This window comes from Clinocottus analis, unplaced genomic scaffold (genome assembly GCF_023055335.1).
Source record: "Clinocottus analis isolate CAN_PGR_092001 unplaced genomic scaffold, fCliAna1.0.p SCAF_12, whole genome shotgun sequence".
Classification (NCBI taxonomy): domain Eukaryota; kingdom Metazoa; phylum Chordata; class Actinopteri; order Perciformes; family Cottidae; genus Clinocottus; species Clinocottus analis.
Window position 1 is genome coordinate 16,672,430 of NW_027175843.1, and position 21,690 is coordinate 16,694,119.

The following is a 21,690-nucleotide window of genomic DNA, read 5'->3' on the forward strand; positions in this document are numbered from 1 at the left end:
AAAGCCTCGGCGGGGACACCGGGATGTGTACGGATGTGTATGAGAAACACCACGCAGACTTTTGTTTTCCTTCAAACTCGGTGCAACCTCCTCCATTCAGTAAGTTGAGAGGTGGATGAAACTTTTTTTGTTTTGTTTTTGTGAATGAGTATCCCGCCGCTGGCTGGCACATCTGGACGTCGTCGGAGCTGTCAAGTCCAGTGCCAACGTGCAGCCGGACCTGACCTGACCCCGCTCTTCTGTGCCGTCCTCCCGAAACTTTAATAAGGCGGAATACTGGACTTTTGTTGGGGTTTTTTTAAAACTCTTTTTTTCTTTCTTATTTCATATTTCATAATTATAAGGCACACAATGGAACACTCGATCCTCAGAATAACATGCTTGGTGGTTATCTGTCTCTTGGATAAACGGTGAGTTAAGTTTAATAAGGAATTAATTCACACACACACGCACGCACACACACACACACACACACACACACACACACACACACACACACACACACACACACACACACACACACAGAGTTAATATCTGGGTTGGTTTACTACACCAAAGACATCTCTGTTTGTTTGTTTTTTTATCAAATGAAAATGTGTTTAACAACTGTATTTATGTATCTACTTTCATCATCACCTCATGTGTTAGTTTCTGTGAATTAATGATGAACTTCAACAACATTAAAGTCAGCTTTCCCAGACTGTCAGCTGACATTCTCAGAGCTGACATATAAAAACATAAAATATACGAGGAAACATTTGTCTACTTTTGACAAGGTTACAGCATATTGCCAATTGCCTGCTTTCCGGGCAACCTTCATTCCCGAACAATGTTGCCAATTAATAAACAGTTGGAAAGATAGTTGTTGAAACAGGTTTACTCTCAAAACACAACAGGTAGGAACACAAACTGGAATTACAGAGTCACACACTTCAACATGCAATGCCACCTAAAAAATATGGCAACACACTACAATATGCAAATGAACAACATGTGATGCCATGGCATGTTGTACTTTAGCTTGTAATTATAATTATAATTATACCCCAGAACTACTGGTTGCTTTTTCAGTCGGAAAGTTTTAACGTTTAGGTCTGTTTCTTTGTGGAAGAGGCTCACAGTAGTTCCACATGTTGAGGAAAAGAAAAGTTTCTCCAGCTGTGTGTGTTACCGTACACTCCTTCCTCCACCTGGGTACTGATGTGTGTACATGTCGGTCTGTGCACGCATGTGTGCACACATATGTGGAGTTTTGTGTGTGCCCACAGCTACATGAGCTCTATGCGTGTGTCTCAATCACACAAAAGCTGTGACACACAACCTGCGTTTTACTTGTAACGATAATGAAAAGAAAAAGCTCGGCACCTTTCATCTCTCGAGCCATCATCAGCGCAGCCTGTGTTTTCCCTTTTACGGCTCTTACTGGTTCTCTGTGATACAGAAAAGAGCTTTGACCGCTGTCAGCTGAATTACTGTTGTTCACGTGATTGATCTGCAACAGAAGCAGCAGGCAGTTAGAGAAACACCTCGCAGCTAAAACACCATTGAATTGGATCGCCAACTGATAGCCTGAGGTAGTTTACATTGGGTAAAGGGTTACATTGCTTTTTTTCCTGCTGTATATCAAAAACTTTAAATATAACTACTGTATACATGTCCACTTCAACTCCCTTGACCTACTATAAAAAAGCTATTATCATGCACAGCATCAAAGTGAAGATTGAGATACAAAACCAGAATTTGGTCGAAATGAACAGTAAATGCAAGTGCAGTACATTGCAGGTTTCAGCGTAGGCGTTTAAACCACATGTCATAGTCTGACCTCTCTTGTTATATTGGTGACAACTTTGCATAATCGTCAGGTGAATCAATCTGAAAAACAACGCCCACAGTATGTGTAATAGTGAGGCTTGACATCACGTCAGGGTGTTTGTTTGGTACTGTGGGATCTGACTGCTGTGGCACCCAAGGACCAACAGTAACTCTACTTGTCTCAAGTAGACTTTGGTGAGCAACAACAGATGTATTAGTTGTACTTTTGTCTTGTCCGTAACCTGCCCTGTATGCTCCATGCAGGGTAGACTCCAATGAAATCTTGGGCCTGAAGCTCCCCAACATCGACCCGATCCTGAATGCCAACACGGTGTGTCTCACACTGCCAGGTTTGACGCGGCGCCAGCTGGAGGTGTGCATGAGGAACCCCGATGTGACGGCTTCGGCAATCCAGGGAATCCAGATTGCCATCCACGAGTGCCAGCACCAGTTCAGAGGACACCGCTGGAACTGCTCCAGTCTGGAGACTAGAAACAAAATACCCTACGACAGCATCGTCTTTAAAAGAGGTCAGTTTTATGGTCACCATACAATATAATTTAGGAAAAGGCAGACTAGGGTTTCATTTTACTTCACAATCTGCTTCTCTTTTAACCATTTGGCATCTGTACCATCAAACAATTGAATCGCAGCACTTGGGAAGCAAGATGTTGTAGATTGTAAGAGTGATAAAATGCACAAATCTCATTTGAGAAAACTCATGAGACATATTTACGGCAATGGGGTGGGATGTCAATTCCGGTTGTAAAAACCAACAATGAAGTTCAGACATGCAGTTCAAAAGTTTAGTCTTCAAACAGGCTGTGGTTTCATCCTCAAACACACTTTGATTGAATACCTTGAAAGGATGAGCTTAGAAAGATTAGTTTCCACAAAAATACACGTCCTAAACAAGCATTGCCGTACTATTATTCTCCAAACACAGATACTTGTGAGATAATTCCTGCGTGTTATCTCACAATATGATGTCCTTTTAAATGGGAAAGTTATTTCTGGTGACTTGCAGATCTACTTTCTAACCCTTACTGTATCTACTCAATATAGCTAGTACAAAAGAATATGTAACTTCAAAAGCAGTAAGTCACCTCGAGATTACCAAACCTCATGCAGATCAGTTTTCTATGACGGGCTGTAGAGCTTGGAGCTTTGCGAATAAGCCACAAAGGATGAAAGAGGATCTTTAGCATTGGGAAGTCCTTCAGATGGACTCATGCGGGTTAATGACTGGAAAAGGCATCAGTGTCTTCATAGCCAGATCACCTGGATGGATGCACAGTGCACAATGTGGTTGGTAGTTGAGTCTTGAGTTTTATTTTATTTTTTTTAACAATTTTACAATTGTGCCACGCAAGGAACATGATAGTGCTCAAAGCTGAATTATAAGTTGATTCAAATCTTTAGAAATGACTAAAAAATAAGGCTCTAAAATGTTAGCAAAATTATCTTCACTAAAAAGACCCTGACATGTTGAGATGAAATGCATCCCAGTGCTCTAATGGTGCTTCTTGCATTTTATATGAAGGCTTTGCATTATAGTGCATTGGCTTTGGTACGACGACAATATATTTGCTAGAATGCAAAGTTTTTAGTTTTTCAAAATAAGTATGCAAAGTACAAAAAAAGTGTATGAATCTGTATACTTTAGAGTATCCTTTTAAACTAGATTGTTGATGGAATTCCCCATCATAAAAAACGTGTCAGATGTTTCCTGGAAGGGTGTTGTTATAATTTATGTTCTCCTCTAACTGTCTGCAAATACAATCATGAAACTTAAGTTCTGAAACTCTCACTGAGGACTTTATGCCCTGTCATCTCTAAAAAAATTAAAATGTATTAGCTAGTAACTACTGTTTGCCCACACACCTCTGGTCTAACTTTCACTCCTTACTGACTCATTGAGAGACTGTTTGTCATTATTAGTACAGGCAGTTGCTGGTTATCTGGCATCCCTGGTTTGCCTCGGGTGCAGAAACTCCAAACCACTGACATAAACAACCTTTTTAAATTGGATGATTCATCTGTTACAAGTTGATACATTCACGAAATCCCCACAGAAGCTTTGAGAATTGGATGTAAGTTCGCGTGCTGCAGCCATTGTTGCGTGCAGCTGCACGGAGGCAGCGCTTTCACCGACACAGTTACAGACATGGATAAAATATGATTGTGGAGATTCTCACATATTTTTAATGTAACTACCCACAGGAAAATATATGAAAGGCGTATGTACCAAACTGGTATTTTGCTGTGTAGAATATAAAACATTAATCTTTACACTATAAAACAAATCCTTTGCAGTAAAACAAGATAGTAATGAAATATTTTGGGGAATTAGCAACTTGCTTGTTCCAATAGTCTTGCAGAGCTTTCTCAAATAGTCTGATAATCTACGAAGTGTTGGATCAGAGGCTCTGTATCTCAATGTCCGTCTGCTGTCTAGTTTCACAACATCAGATGCTGCTCTGATCCTCTCTGGCTCTGCCACGTATCTGGCTGCTGATTGATCCTGATAACTTTCATGGGCCCATGTTCAATCCTGTTGAGCTTGCATTAAAAACTAGGCTAAAGATGACGTTGGGCAAATCATGGAGAGACAGAAATAGGAGAATCTTTCTTTCTTTCTCGCACTTTTTCTCTGTCACTGTGTCTGCATCCTCCCTCACTGGGCTGCTCCTAATGCTTTTACTTCCCTTGCCAGTGCAAGTGCTTGTGAATTTGCTCTCAGCACTTTCCCAACTCTCCGCGGCAAAAGCATAAACCTGTTTAGTCGGTTTCTGTAACACAAAGTGACAGTTTCCTTTGAATCTTTAATTCATTTTGTCACTTCCTCAGCCATCAGTTCAGCCGGGCGTGTCGCGGCCGATAAATTATTTGTTAGATTGATTTGTTCCCAGTCTTCCGGGGGCCCGGGATGCAGAGCCCGACAGAGCGGGGCGAGAGCTAAAACAGGCTTTCTATGTATGGGGATGTGCCTAAGTGCCATCCCTTTCACTTCCCCCACCTCATGTGAGTATAGGTGTTAGGGGAGAAGGGGGGGCGAGCGGATCGTGAGTTAGTTAGTCAAATTATACATTTGTTCGTAACGGTTTGCATCCCTTTTTTTTTGCCAATATAAAACCAAATTCATAATTGCCCTTAATCATGTTGAACACATATTATTATTTTATAATGACAACAAATCAAATTCATTCTTGACTACTGACTAAGCTGTTCAGCAATCAAAGCTCCAATAAACCCACTGTGTGTTAGGTTTAGGGTTAACACACAAGAGAAGGCACACTACAGACACAGTAGCTAGCCTGTGTACATAGTTAGCATATAGCTGCTACAGAGCTAGATATTTCCCTCCAGACTCGATGGAGAGCACAAACTAAGTTAAAAGGAGAGTGAATAATGGATTTGCATTCATCAGGTGGACATAAACATGACTCCAAGGTAACTCTAGTGTTGCTCCATATATGCTGTATATGTTAATACAGAACATTTAGCTATGTGGTCGTCATATCAACCGAAAAAGTGCTGTGTATCAAACTTGTAAAGTAGTGCAGTTTGTGCGCAGCTGGAGACACGGTGGCTAATGTTGCCCGCTTGTTGAAATGAGGATCAGAATCAGCTTCCTTGTCATCCAAAAATCAACTCCTGCCTCGTTGGCTCACTGTTTTTTTCAACGTCCAAGTTGTTAATCGGACTGAGAACAGGCCTGCGTTAAAACAGTCCGACATTAAAACAGAGCAGAAGGCTGCTTTGGTGAGGCTTGTTTAAGGCCCGCAGGTTAATGTGACACCTTGTCTAATTGCGTTGAGTTGCAGCAAAAGTTGAGCCTTTTCAACTTTTTTTTCACGGACAACCCTGTGTTGTTTTGTGATCCCGAGCCTCCTGTGTTGACCGACTGCTCCCGTTAAAATAAAAGCACTTTGGTTTCTGCCGTGTGTTCTTTTCACACTGTGTTGCTACTTCTTGCAAACGAGCAGTCACAAGAGAGAACTGGACTCCATGGATGAATTTATTGCTGACTCTTGTAATTGCGATGCCTTTGACTTTTTATGTGCCCAGTGTCAAGACAGACTAATAAGTCCGGCGTGACAGTGTCAAACTTTACATCATGCCTCAACATAATATAACGTTTACTTAAATATACAAATAAGGAAACACATCAAACAGTGTTAAAAGGGTTAGTTCCAGTTAATAACCTTTTATTCGACTCCAACAAGCAGCCTGAATCATTTCCCCTTCAAGCAGTGTGCTATAAACTCCTAAGTGGTTTCTTTTCATGTTTTCTTTACAAGTTTCCATACACAAGTAAGTGACTGCCAGTGGGGCTGCTTTTATCGAACCGAGAGGGCAGCATGCTTACAGGCAGTAGGATGAGATCTAACAACAAACACTGCAGAGGGTACGAGTGCACGCGCTGATGTCACACTTCATTCTTCAATATTCATGGATTCCACAATTGGACAAGGTTTTTTTTTAAAATTTTGTTCCAGAAATGTATCAACACAGGCCGGATGAATGTGTACTGTGTGTGTTTGTATTGCCAGTGCGTGTGTGTAAGAGAAGAGCACTGTAACATTAGTCTTCTGAATTACAGATCAGTTGTGGTACAGTTGTACTCATTTCATGTGCCGCGTGCAAGTTAGACTTGCTGACCAGGAGAAGGGGATGTACTAGCCATTAAGGCAAAAGCAGTCGCACATCGTATGGAGAGATTATTTGCACACAGCTGTTTAACCCCCTCCTCTTCCAGCAGAAGTCCGTCTGAGCCCATTGGAAGTGATTACAAGGCAAAAGCCGCCGTGCGGCATAAGCAGCCTCTCTAACCTAAACACACGCACGAGTAGAGTAACACATAGTTTGATCCTAAATCTTCATTTTAAGATGTGACATTACAAAAAAAAAAGTAAAGTATCAGCCATCTGATGCTTCTCAGTCAGAGAAGGAGAGAATTGCAAAGATCTTTCATGGGTAAAACTTGTAGAAAGTTGGACTGATTAAATGTTTAGTACAGTGGTGCAGCACAAATAGGGTCCACCATTCCTAAAGATGGTACATCTTGGTCGGCAGCAATGAGCAACTATCTTGTGGAAAAGAAGGAGACACAGCTTTGTTCAGCGGCTGAGTCCTCTGTGAGTCCTCTGATGGGAGTGGTGGGGGTCTGTTAATGTTCAGATGGCCCACAGAGACAAAGTACGCATGTGTTTGCAGCACATAATTGCTATTGTTCCAGATGTTTCACCAGGTTTTATGAGTCTTGGTAGAAGGGTATAAAGTATAAACGTGTGAATATACTCGTATGTGTATCTATCAAAATAGAGGAAGCTCTTTTACTACGGCATTGCTGAATGTGTGCAAACTCACAAATTGGACACATGTTGCAAACAGAAGTAAAACATGCCTTTGTCTCGCTCTTAGCTGTTGTTAAACTGTGTTTTAGGGCCAGGAAAATCACTTGACATCTTAATTGTTATATCCAGCAGTTTTTACAGCAGAACTTTAAAATTAAATAGTTTTGTTGCTACTCCTGATGATGTTTCAGTTAAAAATAGAAAATGTAGCACAGCTAAAACACACTGAACAGCGGTTTTCGTAATCTAGATTCAGATTGATATCAAATTTCATCCTCCATTGACCTGGTAATCCTCTCATTTCACCTGCAGGTAGATGACACATGCACACTGGTATGTTGTGCCTGCAGGTTATTGAAAATGTGTTGACATTTTACATAAACTCCATTTTGTAACATTATACGCCTCAACAGTGTCTCCTTAAAAGAAACATGACACACAGCTGAATACATTATATTTCCGTGTGTTTCTTGTGTCATTCTGGACCAGTAAAGCACAGTTTAAGTGAGTTTGAGTTCCATTTAAACTGAAAACATGTCTTGTGTTACAACACATTCTCTGAAATATCCCAGTCTTTCTTTTCCTAATCTCTGTTTGCTGACTGTTACAGTTCGTATAATCCTTGGCATAACACCACTATCCTGTCCTTTCCCTCGGCAGGCTTCAGAGAGAGTGCGTTTGCGTATGCCATCGCGGCAGCAGGCGTCGTGCACGCCGTGGCCAACGCGTGCTCCATGGGCAAGCTGAAGGCGTGCAGCTGTGACGAGAAACGGCGCGGGGACGAGGAGGCCTTTCGCATCAAACTGCACCGCTTGCAACTGGAGGCCATCCACCGGGGCAAGGGCATGGTGCACGGCGTCATGGAGCACTTCCCCGCCGACCTGCCGGGACCCCAAGACTCCTGGGAGTGGGGCGGCTGCAGTCCCGACGTGGAATTCGGCGAGAAGTTCTCCAGGGACTTCTTGGACGCCCGAGAAACCTACAAGGACATCCACGCTCGCATGAGGCTGCACAATAACCGAGTTGGGAGACAGGTGAGTGGGGAGGGGACGGCGAGAGGACGTGGCTGCTTTGTGTGCACGTGTTTCTCAGAGTTTTCTGGAATTCAAAAGACGTGCATTGACCAGACATGGACGGTTTAAAGAAAGATGCAATGCAGCCGCAGTATTGCAGTTGAGACTGAAGGTAAAGCTTTTGATCTTCCAATTTGTGAACGTTTCAAAAATAAATCTGCCCCTCACAACTTCATGAAACCAAGTCACTTCAGGGCTCCTTTAAATTGAAAATAGTTCAATGTGAAAGGGTAGTTTTTGAAAGAAAAATAGTCATATACTACCATTATATTACCATATATCAACTCATGTCGGCGTTGTTTTCATTTTAAATTGAAAAGATTAAATTAGGTTGATTCTAACTCTGCTGTGCTTTATGTAGCTACAACTCTGTGAAGGATGCGACACACAGGTAGAGAGGTCTTCTTCCTCTGCTCTCAATACTAATATTGCACAATATTTAATCGGACTTTCACAAGAAAACATATGACACAATAAATCAGGTGGAGAATGGGTGGTTTGGGTGCTACTGGGCCAACAATGACGCAACAGTGCACACTACACTACACACTATCTGATTTTGTTGGCTCAACATTGGCCTTTTTCATTATTAGATTGCTGTTTATTTTTCCTGGCGGAGAGTGTGTGAGTGTGTGTGTGTGTGTGTGTGTGTGTGTGTGTGTGTGTGTGTGTGTGTGTGTTTATAGGTTGTTTTTTTCCCTACACTGTTTGAAAGTAACTAAAACTGAAATGGGACTTTAATTATAACACTGTGAATTTCTTGGAGAAATTCTGATAAAAAAAATGGTAATCAAATTCTAATTAGATGTTATTACATCTACGATTGTATTCTCACACTTTTTGTGGCACCACAGGGCAGCAGAAGTTGTTTTTTCCGAATGAAAGAAAAAACTTTTTAAAGCAACAGTCTTTAGCATTTGGATGGGTCTATTGGCAGAAATGGAATATAATATTAATAAGTGTGTTCTTGTGTCTAATCACCTAAATATAATAATCGTTGTGTTTTAGGTCGTGTAGAATGAGCCGTTTATATCTATATACAGTGGGTCCACTTCTCCATACGTCTACAGTAGCCCAGAGCGGACAATTTCAGCACAAATCCTACACACTGAACCAGGAAGCCTCGACTGTAGTTTTAGGTGTCTTCCCAGCGGAGAAGCAGATTTTTTTCTGTTTCACATGTAGATGCACTGACGATTACATTTTTCTTTTGTTCATTATTTTAAAAATCAATTTGCCCTTTGATATGATCAGTAATCATCATCACCATAATTATTTGTTGTGGTTATATTATATACTGTGGTGTATTTCTGACCAAGTCAAAAAGTAACACACACTGAGAGTATCAATATATTCAATTGAATCAAATATACATGTGACATGAGTAAGTAACAATGACAATGTTTGGCAATGGGAGAAAAGCGATGTAATGATGATACAGCAGCTGTGTGGTGGAACAGAGACAAGAAGCGACCGTAAATTGCTCATTGTTCCCCGTTTCCTCCCGAGTAATTTGGGCCCGTATCTCTCCATCAGTTTACTTCTGGTTTTCTTGATTATGCAGACAAAACACAAACGAGGAGCGCGTCAGCCGAACTTGACCGGCCCCCCGTGCAGAAGCTGCAGTGGTAGAAATAGTTACAGATGTAGAACTGGTGACTTGATTTCCAGTCAGGGCTTCGGACTTGGAAGTAAACACTTTGGGTGGAGGCTGAAATGGCATGAGTAGTAATGAGTTCATGAGCCAAGGAAGGAGAGTCATTTGTCTTTTGGGTCCTTGTGTTTTTGTGTAGTACGATTAGGAAACGTGGTAACAGGCAGGGTCAGAGTGTGGCCTCATGTGTGTTGTCTTTACTCTACTTTGTTTTACCTAATGAGGCCACATTCTTGTCAATAATTAATGGATGAAGGCCTACTTACAAACTGTTCCACATCTAAAACAGGTTTGATGTTCTTTGTGAGCGTGTACTTTTGAGGCATTGTATCCTGTGAAATGCCCTTGAGCGTTGAAACTTCTCTTATTGCGCGTCAGTGTAGAATTGAGTCTCAAATACGTACGAAAAAAAGAAGCTAAAAAATAGGTAAACTCATAAGATGCGGAAAAAATCACCAACCTTTACTTCGCTGTAATTTCTGCCCTCCAAACACGAGAACTTTTTTACAATCGCATGCGGAGAGATGGCCGTATATCATTGTCAACGGACTGCTGACTTTACAGAACACTTTGTTACTGAGACCTGATGACACATACACCAATTAGACTATTAGACAAACAATCTCATACAATAGACATAACCTCAATAACCTCAATTACATGGGATACGTAGCTATTACACTGAAATTTTAACAAAAGACTGGAATAAGACATTTACTTTTTTTATTGAGACATCAGCTTGAAAAATCAAACCGCTGTTTCTCTTCTGTTGTGGCTGAGACTGCAGTATAAAGGCTTGATGTCTGCAATACAAAATACAATAGACAGATGGATGTGTTGTAAATCTGAAGAAATGACTACTTTTAAGCGTAGATGTTACCGGATGCCACAACTGACAGAAGAAGTTAATTTGGGTGCTATACTTTGCTGCACGAGAACCTGTATTTCAAAGACTCGATGACAATTAAAGGAAAACTTTATGCGGTAAATCATGTCACATTACAAACAAGTTTATCAAAGCAATCCAGTTTCACTAGGCAGGTGGAGTTCCCTGAGGAAAGGCTTTCAAATTCTGAATATGTAATCACACCCTTTTAAACTTTGAACAGGCAAACAGTAGCTCAAAAAACACAAATTGAAACTGGCCCTACTCTGCCTTATTTTTATCAACAGTTTGATTTCCCCGGGAGGTTCTTCTTCTCAGAATCCTCACAATGCGTGGGTGGCTCTGAATTTCCGACCCGGAGAGCATCAATCAAACAAGAGAGACTTTGACTCAAAGTCATCAACATCAAAGAGACAGTACCTCGTTTTTTGGAAAAAGATTTGAGGACGAACTGACACCCACTTCGCCGAACCTTTGTTTCTTGTACAAGCACGATGACCCCTGATGACCTTGAGAGGGTTTAACGCTAAAGTCCTGAATGGATGTCGTTCATGGACAAACAATGTGAGCTTTCAGTACAATATCAGGATCAAATCATTGTTTGCGTGGACATGCTTAGAGGGCTGGCTTGTTCAACAGTTCAACATAGTCTCGTGCCGGAATAAGTGTAATGTGCAAAGACACTTCCTGGCTGTGGAGAAAGCGGGAAGAGAGGAGAAAGGGAAACGTAAAGAACGAAGGCCGAAGACGATGAGGAAGAGACACAGAAGAAACTGAGAATGAGTCATTGCAGAGCTTTTAAACTTCCAAATACCGTGCACCTTGATGACTTCAAATGCTAGAGAAAGCCTCAACAAAAAACCCTAAGAGGTTGAAACACACACACACACACACACACACACACACACACACACACACACACACACACACAAGCGACCCCTAGAATCAAACAAAAAACACTGACAGGTGGGACTCCAAAATAATGCCTACCCTTCCCGTATCTCTTTCCTCCCACCGACCCGACACCCCCCGCCGCTTCACCTCCCTCCGCCCCGCCCCGCTCCCCCCCCCTACCCTTCTCCTCCTCCATCCCCGGGCCCCACTCCCCCTTTTCGGAGAAGTAGTCTTTAGGCAGAGGAATGCGGTGGTTTTTTAGTGGGGTGTGCATGTCGCCTCATGCCCACCCCAGGGTTCTCACGACGTTCCGTCTTGTTTTTAGCCCTAATTAGTGGCTGCTGGCAGTTTGGAAACAGATGTTTAAAACCCTGCAAAAGATTTTAGACTTCAAACACCAGGGCGGAAAGTAGAAAGAGATTCGCCCTTCCTTCCCTCGTCTCTTCCCCCACTGCTGCTCTGCCTCCTCCAACTTCTCACCAGCAGGGCTGATTGCAGAAATAATAGTGAGCACTGAGGAAGCACAGGGGGATGTGTAGTCACATATGATGTCAGCATATCAGTAACGCCATGAACATGTGACTTTCAAAGTCTAAGTAGGACAAATCGGGAAATAGTTCAATCTCAAATAGCTAAATATATTTCATGCATCTACATTGTCAGATAAATCCCATCCCAACAACTTTGCAAACTTATTTACGGCATCTTCAGATGAATATGAACTGTTTTCACTTCACCGTGAAGATGCGCAGTTCAGCCACTCGTGGTGTTTGCAGTGAACCAAAACAAACTACTGTTCAGTAGTTAATAAGAGCGGTTTTAAAAGCCTGACTATGTGTTTGAAGTGGCTGCTCGTAACATGGAAACACTTAACCGGGGCAGTAAATTTCATCTCCAAGTTTTTCTTCTTTTCTTTTCTTTTTTTTCCCCCTGAGTGTTCTTCTCCATCGTTTAGTGAGCACACCTCAAAACAAATGCTTGGCAAGCTCTCCTGCGTTCATGTTGCACAGCTTGGAGCCATGCAGAGGTTCTGTTGATGCCTGTCGGTTCATTAGGTAGGTGGTGACAGTGCTGGCTCTGCAACAGTCTGCCATGTTACTGGCAAGCGTGGTCTAGTAATTACAATTTACCATCAGGGCCTGACCTCAGGGGAGTAAGGGAAGATTGTATCCCATTTTCAGGAAAGTCAATATACATTTCAACTTCTTCTGACATCCTATCCTATTTGTAATGAAGCCAATCTGCTGTTCAACTCCTTTTGAACATTTGGGACATTTGCCCTGACTGTCTCCAAATTATTTTCTAATCATCATTCATTTTTGACTCTTTGTGATGTTGACAGTATCTGTAAGTGCGAGTGAAGACGCATGTGGACATATTATAGTTGCAGGAGGGATTTCAATGAAATCCTTCTGATTAGATCAGTCAAAAGTAATTGTTGGCAAACATATTGCTGACAGACACACAGGCATACATCTCAGGCTAGCTCCTACTACCCTCCAGCTATCGGTCAACTGTGGTTCTTTATGATCGTAGAAGGCTATAGCCATGAATTGCATTTGATTCGATTAACATGTCATCAAAAAAATTTTAGGATTTGAATTTTTTTTAACTTTTATTTTACATTGTCTTTAAGAATGACTCAGATGAGCAATTTCTTTGCAGGTTTGCTTCGACCACGTCAAAAGCGTTCAACACAGTTGTATCGAAGCAAGTGATTCAAAGGCTAATGTAAATCAGCAGCAACAGAAGTGATCCAAATTGTAGAGGTGGCCGAACTCTTTATTCCCCATCAATCTATTTAGTGATAGACTGGCGTTTGAATGCCCATTAGCCAGAGCCAACCCCGCAGGGAAAAGTGCAATCTGAGGCTAATTGAATCAATATATAGATATTGTGTTATTGAAGCCGTGGTAAAAGAACATCAGCTTCCTCTTGGCAAAATGATGACTTACTCTTGTCTGATGCCAGCCCCTACTGCATCCGCTGATAATGATGTACTGTATGTTTCCTTCCAAAACTATAATAACTTCAGCCACCTGCCCCACTGTAGAAGATTGTGGCGAGAACTGAAATGCCACCAAACTTGTCTTGTCAAGACACGGCATTGCTTCAAAGCATTGCACATACTGTAAAAGTGATTTAAACCTTCATGCATCGAGAGCAGCATCCCCCTCTTGAGCCAAACCAGCAATAGTCGGACTCCAAGGATCCTTTTATGCCTAATATAACCCTCCAGCGATGATAAACTGCTCTGCACGTTAATCCATTGACTCAGAACCCACACGAAAAGCAGAGTGTGTTTGATCAAAAATAGCAACATTAGTGCGCTCTCGGTCCTGTGCTCTTCAGAGGCCGTTTCACATCATCGGTGGTGTGCAGGGCATTCCAGAGCATTTGATCTGACCCACCCTGCACGGTACACACACCAACACATGTGCACGTGCACACAATCATGAGCGTGTGTACATACACACACACACACACACACACGTAAATATACACAGAGGCAAATGCTTTAAAAGCTCAGCAGGTGGAAGTGTTTATGCTGGTTATAACATTTTACAAGAGTCTCTAAGTAAGAGCTGTGTACATTGTGTGCAATTAACAGTGAGTAAATACTACAGACACACACACAGACACACACACACACACACACAAACAAACACACACACAAACACAGACACGTTCTAGTGTAGTTCTCACTGTATACTGTCGTAATGCTTTTGCTCAGTGATTGCATGTCATTGTGTGTGTGACTGTGTGTGTGTGTGTATTTGTCTGCGCACGCTGGACTGTTCTTTTGAAGCAAGGCGTTTGATTTGTTTAAAGTGATGTCTGGGCTTAATGTGCTGCTGTGGGATTTGTTTGTGTGCTTTGATAGCGCCTTGGCTCTCTGCTTGGCTTTAAAGGCCATTTAGTAGATTGTCTTTGAACTGACAAACACAAGGCAGCATGCAGACTAATCTGCTGTTTATCAGCAGGAAGGGTCGATTGTGGGACACAAAGACATTAGATTAGGATTTTCCCAAGAAGCGGTTAGTGGTGATGACACAGGGATTGGCCAACGATTAAATTCAATGCACCCAACAAAACAGGGAATGAGGCGTAAATGATGCATGTACGACAATATTTACTTCATAAGTCTGATAATGTTTTGATTATTCATTTTACACTATGTTTATTGACATATCATGTTGCTTATAAAACACAGATTGAAAGATTATACAGGCATGGGATCCCATATTTGACAACAAGGGATATTTCTGGCATAGGATTGGTCATTATTGTTGGTACACGCACAGACAGAGAGCAAATTGCTCAATTCTTTCACTGGCTGTTTCCTCCCTCTACAAAGAAAGAAAACATTGCTGTAAGTCACCCTTCATTACTACCGAGTCGGTATTGACATAACCAAATCTTGATATAGGTGTAACATCAGGCTAAAAGGAGCGTGGTAACAATCCTTCCCCTTTGGCATCGTCCAGTGGAAGTTTATATTAAGACAGTGCTGCAACAACTCGCCTTTGTATGTGACTAAATAACAGCCTATTAAAGTTTGCGCGCTCAAGAAAAATTTGCTTCATAATTATTGACTTTTGCTCCATGGAATGTTGTAAACATGTGCTAAGTCGTTGATTGACACTTTTTTTATTTGTTTAAAACAAAGGATGGCGTCAATCAGGTCACAAGACAAACTCCAAACCAGGACAAAGTGTGAGAGGACAAATACTCCACAGGAATGAAACTCTTGTGGTTGATTTTCTGGCTGAACTCGGTCACATGACTTCACCCTTTCTTTCTCTCCTTTCCTTGTTTTCTGGCTTTTGATTCTGCCTCTCTAGTAAAGCCATCAGATTGTGGTCCCAATAGCTGACACTCTGATCTTTGGCTTGCTTCGTCCGCTCCTCTTCACTGCACGGCAGTCGGCTCCAGAGTGCTGCACGATTCCCCGGTCTACTGTATTATGTAGCTGGCTGTCCTAATCTGCCACCAACATGTTGTATTTGATCTCTGTCTGGGGTTGTTTTATAGAAGCCTCTGTCTTACTCTCTAAGCCAATTAAAACTTGCCAGATGTTTGTTTCTAACTGTGGTCCGACCGCCATTGACTTTGAAGCAATTACATCGCTCAGTGTACGTGCAAAGTAAGCCAAAGGACCGCAGTGGGACGTACATGTACTCATTGTGACTTGTTTTTACTTTGAAACATTAGCTCTCTTCAATGTGTCATATTAGATTGCTGTTGAGAATATAATATCTCGATATTGGGAACGTGAGGACTGAGCCTCAATGGAGCGTCAGCTAGACAGACCGGTGATTTGTTATAGCGCTCACGCACACCCTGACATGCACAAACAGCGTTTGTGTATCAGGCGATGTCGGGACAGCGAAGTGATAATCTAAAAATCATCACCTGTCATACTCTTTTCCTCTCTCTTCCCTTTTCCTCCACATGTACTGCACACCTCCTTCCCTCAGCTCCCCTCAGCCCCTCATCCGCCAACGCTCGCACCCTCAGGGGTAATTCTAAAGATCTACAACCAGGCAACAATAAATCACTGCGTCACTTTTTCGTCCCCTTTTTCCGCCATAAACACAGACCAAGGGTTGGTCAGACGTAGCCCCCAGGTACAGGTGCGAAGGAACAGGAAGGAACCAGAAATGCCAAACCCTTTCACCTGATCTTCAATAACCCATCTGGATCTTGAAAAATGAACTCAAAATGAGTGATGGAGTGATAGGTATTTAATTATGCTAGCTCAGTAAAGACTAAAAACACATTTTCTTTCTGACTATCATCTTCTAACCCTGAATTCACACAGCATCGGCTCAATTCAATTCAGTTTATTTTGTATAGCCTAAAATCACGAATCTGTACACGTAACAAGTGAATGATCTAAGCTCACTGATTCCAAGTTATTAGATTAAAAACACATTCATGCATTGAGGTGGTACATATAAGCTTCATGTGTAAACACATGTAAAATGATTTAACTAATAGAAATCCATCGTTTCTATTCGTTAGATCTGGTGCTCATTTGTTAATGTTTTTCCTTTTCTCCTCTTGTACAAAATGTTCTCAACTCGTGTTTCGCAGCTCTTTTGTCAGGTGGATCAGCACTTCACATGTCATACTGACATACCACTTTTAATACGACAAGAGCCGACAGCGTCCCTACTTCCTTTTTATAACCTGTTCAGGATTTGGATTGTACCTGTTTGCCTTTCAACTACACGTGAAAAGAATATTTGACGTGCTTGTCACACAGAGTTATTTTCTTTTGATGAGGATTTTGGAGCCTGCAAACTTTTATTAAGCTCAGCCCAGTCAGAGCACAGGGTGTGTGTGTGTTTGAAGGATAAGTACATAACTACCAGATGTTATTACTATGATGCTGAATTATGATCAATTTGAAATGCACTGGTATTCTCTTTAGCTCCATAAAGTTGTTGCAAGCCTCGCCAATCAGTAACACACTGTGTCTTATAGAATAAAGCTAACTTTTAGTATGCAGCATTGCCCGTTTATCTTGACACATGAGGCATTATTTTTTCTAAAACCTGCACCCTTTAGGCCTGGATATCTGCCACTGGCTAGTTTGTATGTGTGGTCGTTGTGAGTGCAAACTGCCCCATAGCCAATAAAGAACACAAGATGTTATCACACTACCTGTATGCTGTTTCGCCTTGGAAATAACGCTCTGTTACAACAGTAGCTAGGCTAAGCTAGGTAGCCTGACCCGCTAACAATTTCATTTCACGTTATATCCGCAAACTGTTGAATCCGTTCCATATTTTGCAGAGGCAACCTCAAACAACCACACTAACCTCTACATTATTTTAATTTTACTTCAGCCCTGCACACGCTGCTTCGGCATGTGGAGAAATCAAAAGGCCTACCGCACCGGGTTATGGTTGCTAGCTCATGGTTGGACAATCACTGTTCAGGGAAGGGTCGATTGCATTTTGCTGTAATTAATTGTAAATATTAGGTATAGAAGCCAGACATGATGTGGCCTACTGGATCATCACAGTTTTAGTGAGAACATTTCCATATGTTGCTTGTGTGTCCTCTACTCTGATGCACATAAGAATAAAATACAAAAGTCATGCTGCTGCGAGAATAATCGGTCTTTTTATTTTTTCCTCTGCCAAAATATGACAAAATGTCAATAGAAATAACACTTTACTTGTCTGCTGTTTTTGTTGTTTTACTGTACTTTGAAACCCCTGTCCTGCTGTGTGAATGTACCTTCAAACAGAAGCAATGTGGATGCAATTATGACTTAGGTCAGTTGGTCCCTTTAAGGTTTAAGTGGGTTGGAGAGTTTTATGATTACAGACTTTGCTGTGTGTTTAAGGCCAGCGCGTTTGTGATTCTGGGGTTGCCTCTGCCCTAAAAACTGAACCAAACGCTGCATTCTGAACTCAGTGCAAGTGCTGTTTGAGCCGTTACAATGTTGTTTACTGTAAAGTCTTACAGCCTCTTCTCACCACGGAGCACAGCTTCTTTAAATGTTGTTTTTTCAACACTCTCAACAGTAGATACATGTTTATCCAAAATGCATGTGTCTTTAAGTTAAAGATGTTGAAATTGGTATAAAACACTATTGAAATGATTTTAAGCTGCAGCTGCAATGTTACAATCAATACATTTTCTCAAATGCTCCACATTACTGGCAGATTTGATGGTTCTATTTTAGTCTTTACACATTGTGTGAATTCGACCAAAGAAGTAAGAACCCAATATTTCTAATATTTCTAACCCAAAGTATATTCATACACTAATTTAGACAAAAAGCACAATGTATTTTAATTATTGCAGTAGATGGATCGTTGAAACAACCCCTGATCCCTTTTGTTCTTGCAACAGTCACCTGATTTTAAACATTTTTATTTTATTTTATAACTTTATTTTGGTTTTGCGGCTGATCATTATTAACTTTGCTTCTCCTTTTCCATTCTTCATTCCAAACAGATGAGTCGAGCAGTTACATTCGTCACTATTAAATTACCTCATCCACCTCTCAGAACAAGGAAACATGATTGATTTTTTTCTTTTTTTAACTCTGCACGGTTTGCTCAATTGGGAACCCACAGCACAGCATGCAATGGAGCCGTGCAGCACGCACGCAAGCTCTCAACAACGTGTTCTCGCTTCCTCTGAAAAAAACCTGCAAGCAAAAAGAAGTAGGACTATTGAAGTCAGATTTTTGTCAGTCGCCCGAATTGACCTTGACTTTGGAGACGTGAGGAACAGGATTGTCATATATATATATATATATATATATATATATATATATATATATATATATATATATATATATATATCCCTCCCATCACTGTGTTTCCCTCTATCCTTACGTTGCTTCTTCTTCTCTAATGAATTAGATCCTCGGTAAATAACGGACGGGGTTGGCTCTTATTTCTTCATCAGTTTGACCCTCGTTGAGGAGTTTCATGTTCTGAAGGCAAAGCAAGAGGAGACTACGGGATCATTCCTGCACACACATACGCAACAACAATAGTCACATACAGGCATGAACATATGATATAGGTTTCTAGCTTGCACAGACACAGAACAGAGAATACACTCCTCTACTCACCTCTTTAAATTGGTCACAACTGTGGATCGCCATCTCTGTCTCATACTCCGCGGATGCAAGAGAGCGTGTGGGTGACAGTGTGTGGAGATTAGCATTATTGCTAGCACATGTGTGGAATGTGTTGAACTGTGCAAGTGTCCAGCATGTGTATGTGTGTATGTGTGTATGTGTGTGTTTATAGGGGTGGCAACAGCAGCAGCATCTGTCAGTACTCTGGGTGGCCTGAGTGTTCCTGTTGGTAATTGGATCTTAAAGTTTAGAACAGGTGATGACTAACAAGCACACGCAGATACACACAGACACACACACACAAACACACACACACAAACATAAATACATGCACTTGGTCTTGATGAAATATCATAATGAAGGACAGGATTCATGCCATGTGGGATGTACCTGTGTGTGTGTGTGTGTGTGTGTGTGTGTGTGTGTGTGTGTGTGTGTGTGTGTGTGTGTGTGTGTGTGTGTGTGTGTGTATACTAAATAGGTATGCTCTGATCATGCTCTGATCATGTTCTGCTTATGCTTGTTGACATCTACAACATGTTTTTGGACCTTTGTGCTCCTTTGCTAGAACAAGGCCTATATAGTAAAAGCAGTTTGATAAACCCCTCCATTATGTGTATCATAATGCTTTTTCCTGTAATATAATCAAATGAAAACAGTCCTCGCTTGCTGTTGATTTCATTATAGTTTTACTGGCCAGCATTAAAACATCAAGTCTAAATATATTATTATGAATGATCGAATGCTCCAATGTGCTGCTACATGTGTGTCATGCATGGAGTCATTACTTGATGCTAAAAAATGAATAATGACACTCCTGTCTGTTTGGGAAATGCCTGCATCCATCTGTGTTATTTGATATCAGTCTGTTTGACAACAGGCTCAGAGTCAGACCACCTGGCTTGGTAAATGCGGGACCAATATTCCTTCAGGGGACTATGTGTCATTCACGATACGGTGGCGTGCTTAAAAGAACAAACAAATCCACCCCCCGGCAAAAAAAAAAATCAAGTTTGAATTATGACATGCACACTGCAACAGCCTGGTTATGTATATATTAAACTTCAAAGGTCGTAAGTAATCAAGGAAGCCATTAATCCTTCTCCTTTTCTTTCTCCTCACCTCCTCCAACCCCCTCCCCTACATCCTCGCCTCTGCCCACTTCCTCACTCCATCCCACTCTCTCTTTTTTTTGTCTGTCTCCCTCTGTGTTTTTTTTTTTTTCACAGGTGGTGCTCGACCACATGAGACGGAAATGCAAGTGCCACGGGACGTCGGGGAGCTGCCAACTAAAAACCTGCTGGCAGGTCACCCCAGAGTTCCGGGTGGTGGGCTCAATCCTCAAAGAGCGCTTCCACATCGCCACGCTCATCAAGGCTCACAACCGAAACACCGGACAGCTCGACCACTCCAACCACAACAACAACCACCACAACCACCACAACCATCACAACCACCACCACCACCACCACCATCATCAGAACAACCACCACAATCACCACCACCATTCACACCGGCGGCGGCCGAGCATCAACGAACTGGTCTACTTTGAAAAGTCGCCGGATTTCTGCGAGCGGGACCTGGGCTCGGACTCGACGGGAACGCAGGGCCGGATCTGCAACAAGACCAGCCCCGGCATGGACAACTGCGAGAGTCTGTGCTGCGGGAGAGGCCACAACATCCTGCAGCAGACGCGCAGCGAGCGCTGCAACTGCAAGTTTCATTGGTGCTGCTACGTGGTGTGCGAAGAATGCCGGATAACAGAGTGGGTCAGTGTCTGTAAATGAAGAAACACACGAAAAGACTGTACACACGAAAGAGAAAACAAAGAAAAAGAGACCTTTTTTTAAATCAAGACTATTAATTTGAATGGGGAATATGACTGTAATATATGTGCCCCGTACCTTTTCGCGATGGACTGCTGTTTTCCAGAAGAGCGAGGACAGAGTGTGAAGAGGTTGAGCGAGCAGAAAGATAGATGTGCATGTTGGTTAAGAGTGTGCACATGCAGGATTTGTCTAAAGCTGCCACAACTCAGAGAGCTTGGATGTTTACTATCTTCCTCTTGAGATAAAGGAACATAGTTACATCAGTTAACTATCTGAAAGCTCTGAATCTGAAATCGGGGCTCAAAAAACAACGACATGTTGTTGTTTCATCAGCATATGTTGACTGACATACAGCTGCATGATATTCAGGTGAGCAAAGAGGAAGTTGAGAGTAAGCGGTAGATTGCATGCATGCAGAAAGAAAATAATAATGCTTCATAGCACCAGCAGTATATAAAGTGGAAAGGCTGAGACAGCTGTAGACCTTTTCACACATCAGGATTCACAATGCACAGGATTTGACAGCACAACACACCTGGAGCACTTAAGGATTTAGTGCCTTGT

At 41.9% G+C, this 21,690-nt stretch overlaps 1 protein-coding gene across 1 annotated transcript; it reads left to right on the forward strand.

The window, feature by feature from the left end:
• Positions 1-351: 351 nt before the first annotated feature.
• On the forward strand, positions 352-21,272 carry wnt10a (wingless-type MMTV integration site family, member 10a). Its single transcript, XM_068572135.1, has 4 exons — positions 352-410; positions 2,077-2,342; positions 7,833-8,206; positions 20,527-21,272. Exons 1-4 carry the CDS (start codon positions 352-354, stop codon positions 21,082-21,084), a joined length of 1,257 nt encoding a protein of 418 aa, XP_068428236.1. The 3' UTR covers positions 21,085-21,272.
• Positions 21,273-21,690: the final 418 nt, after the last annotated feature.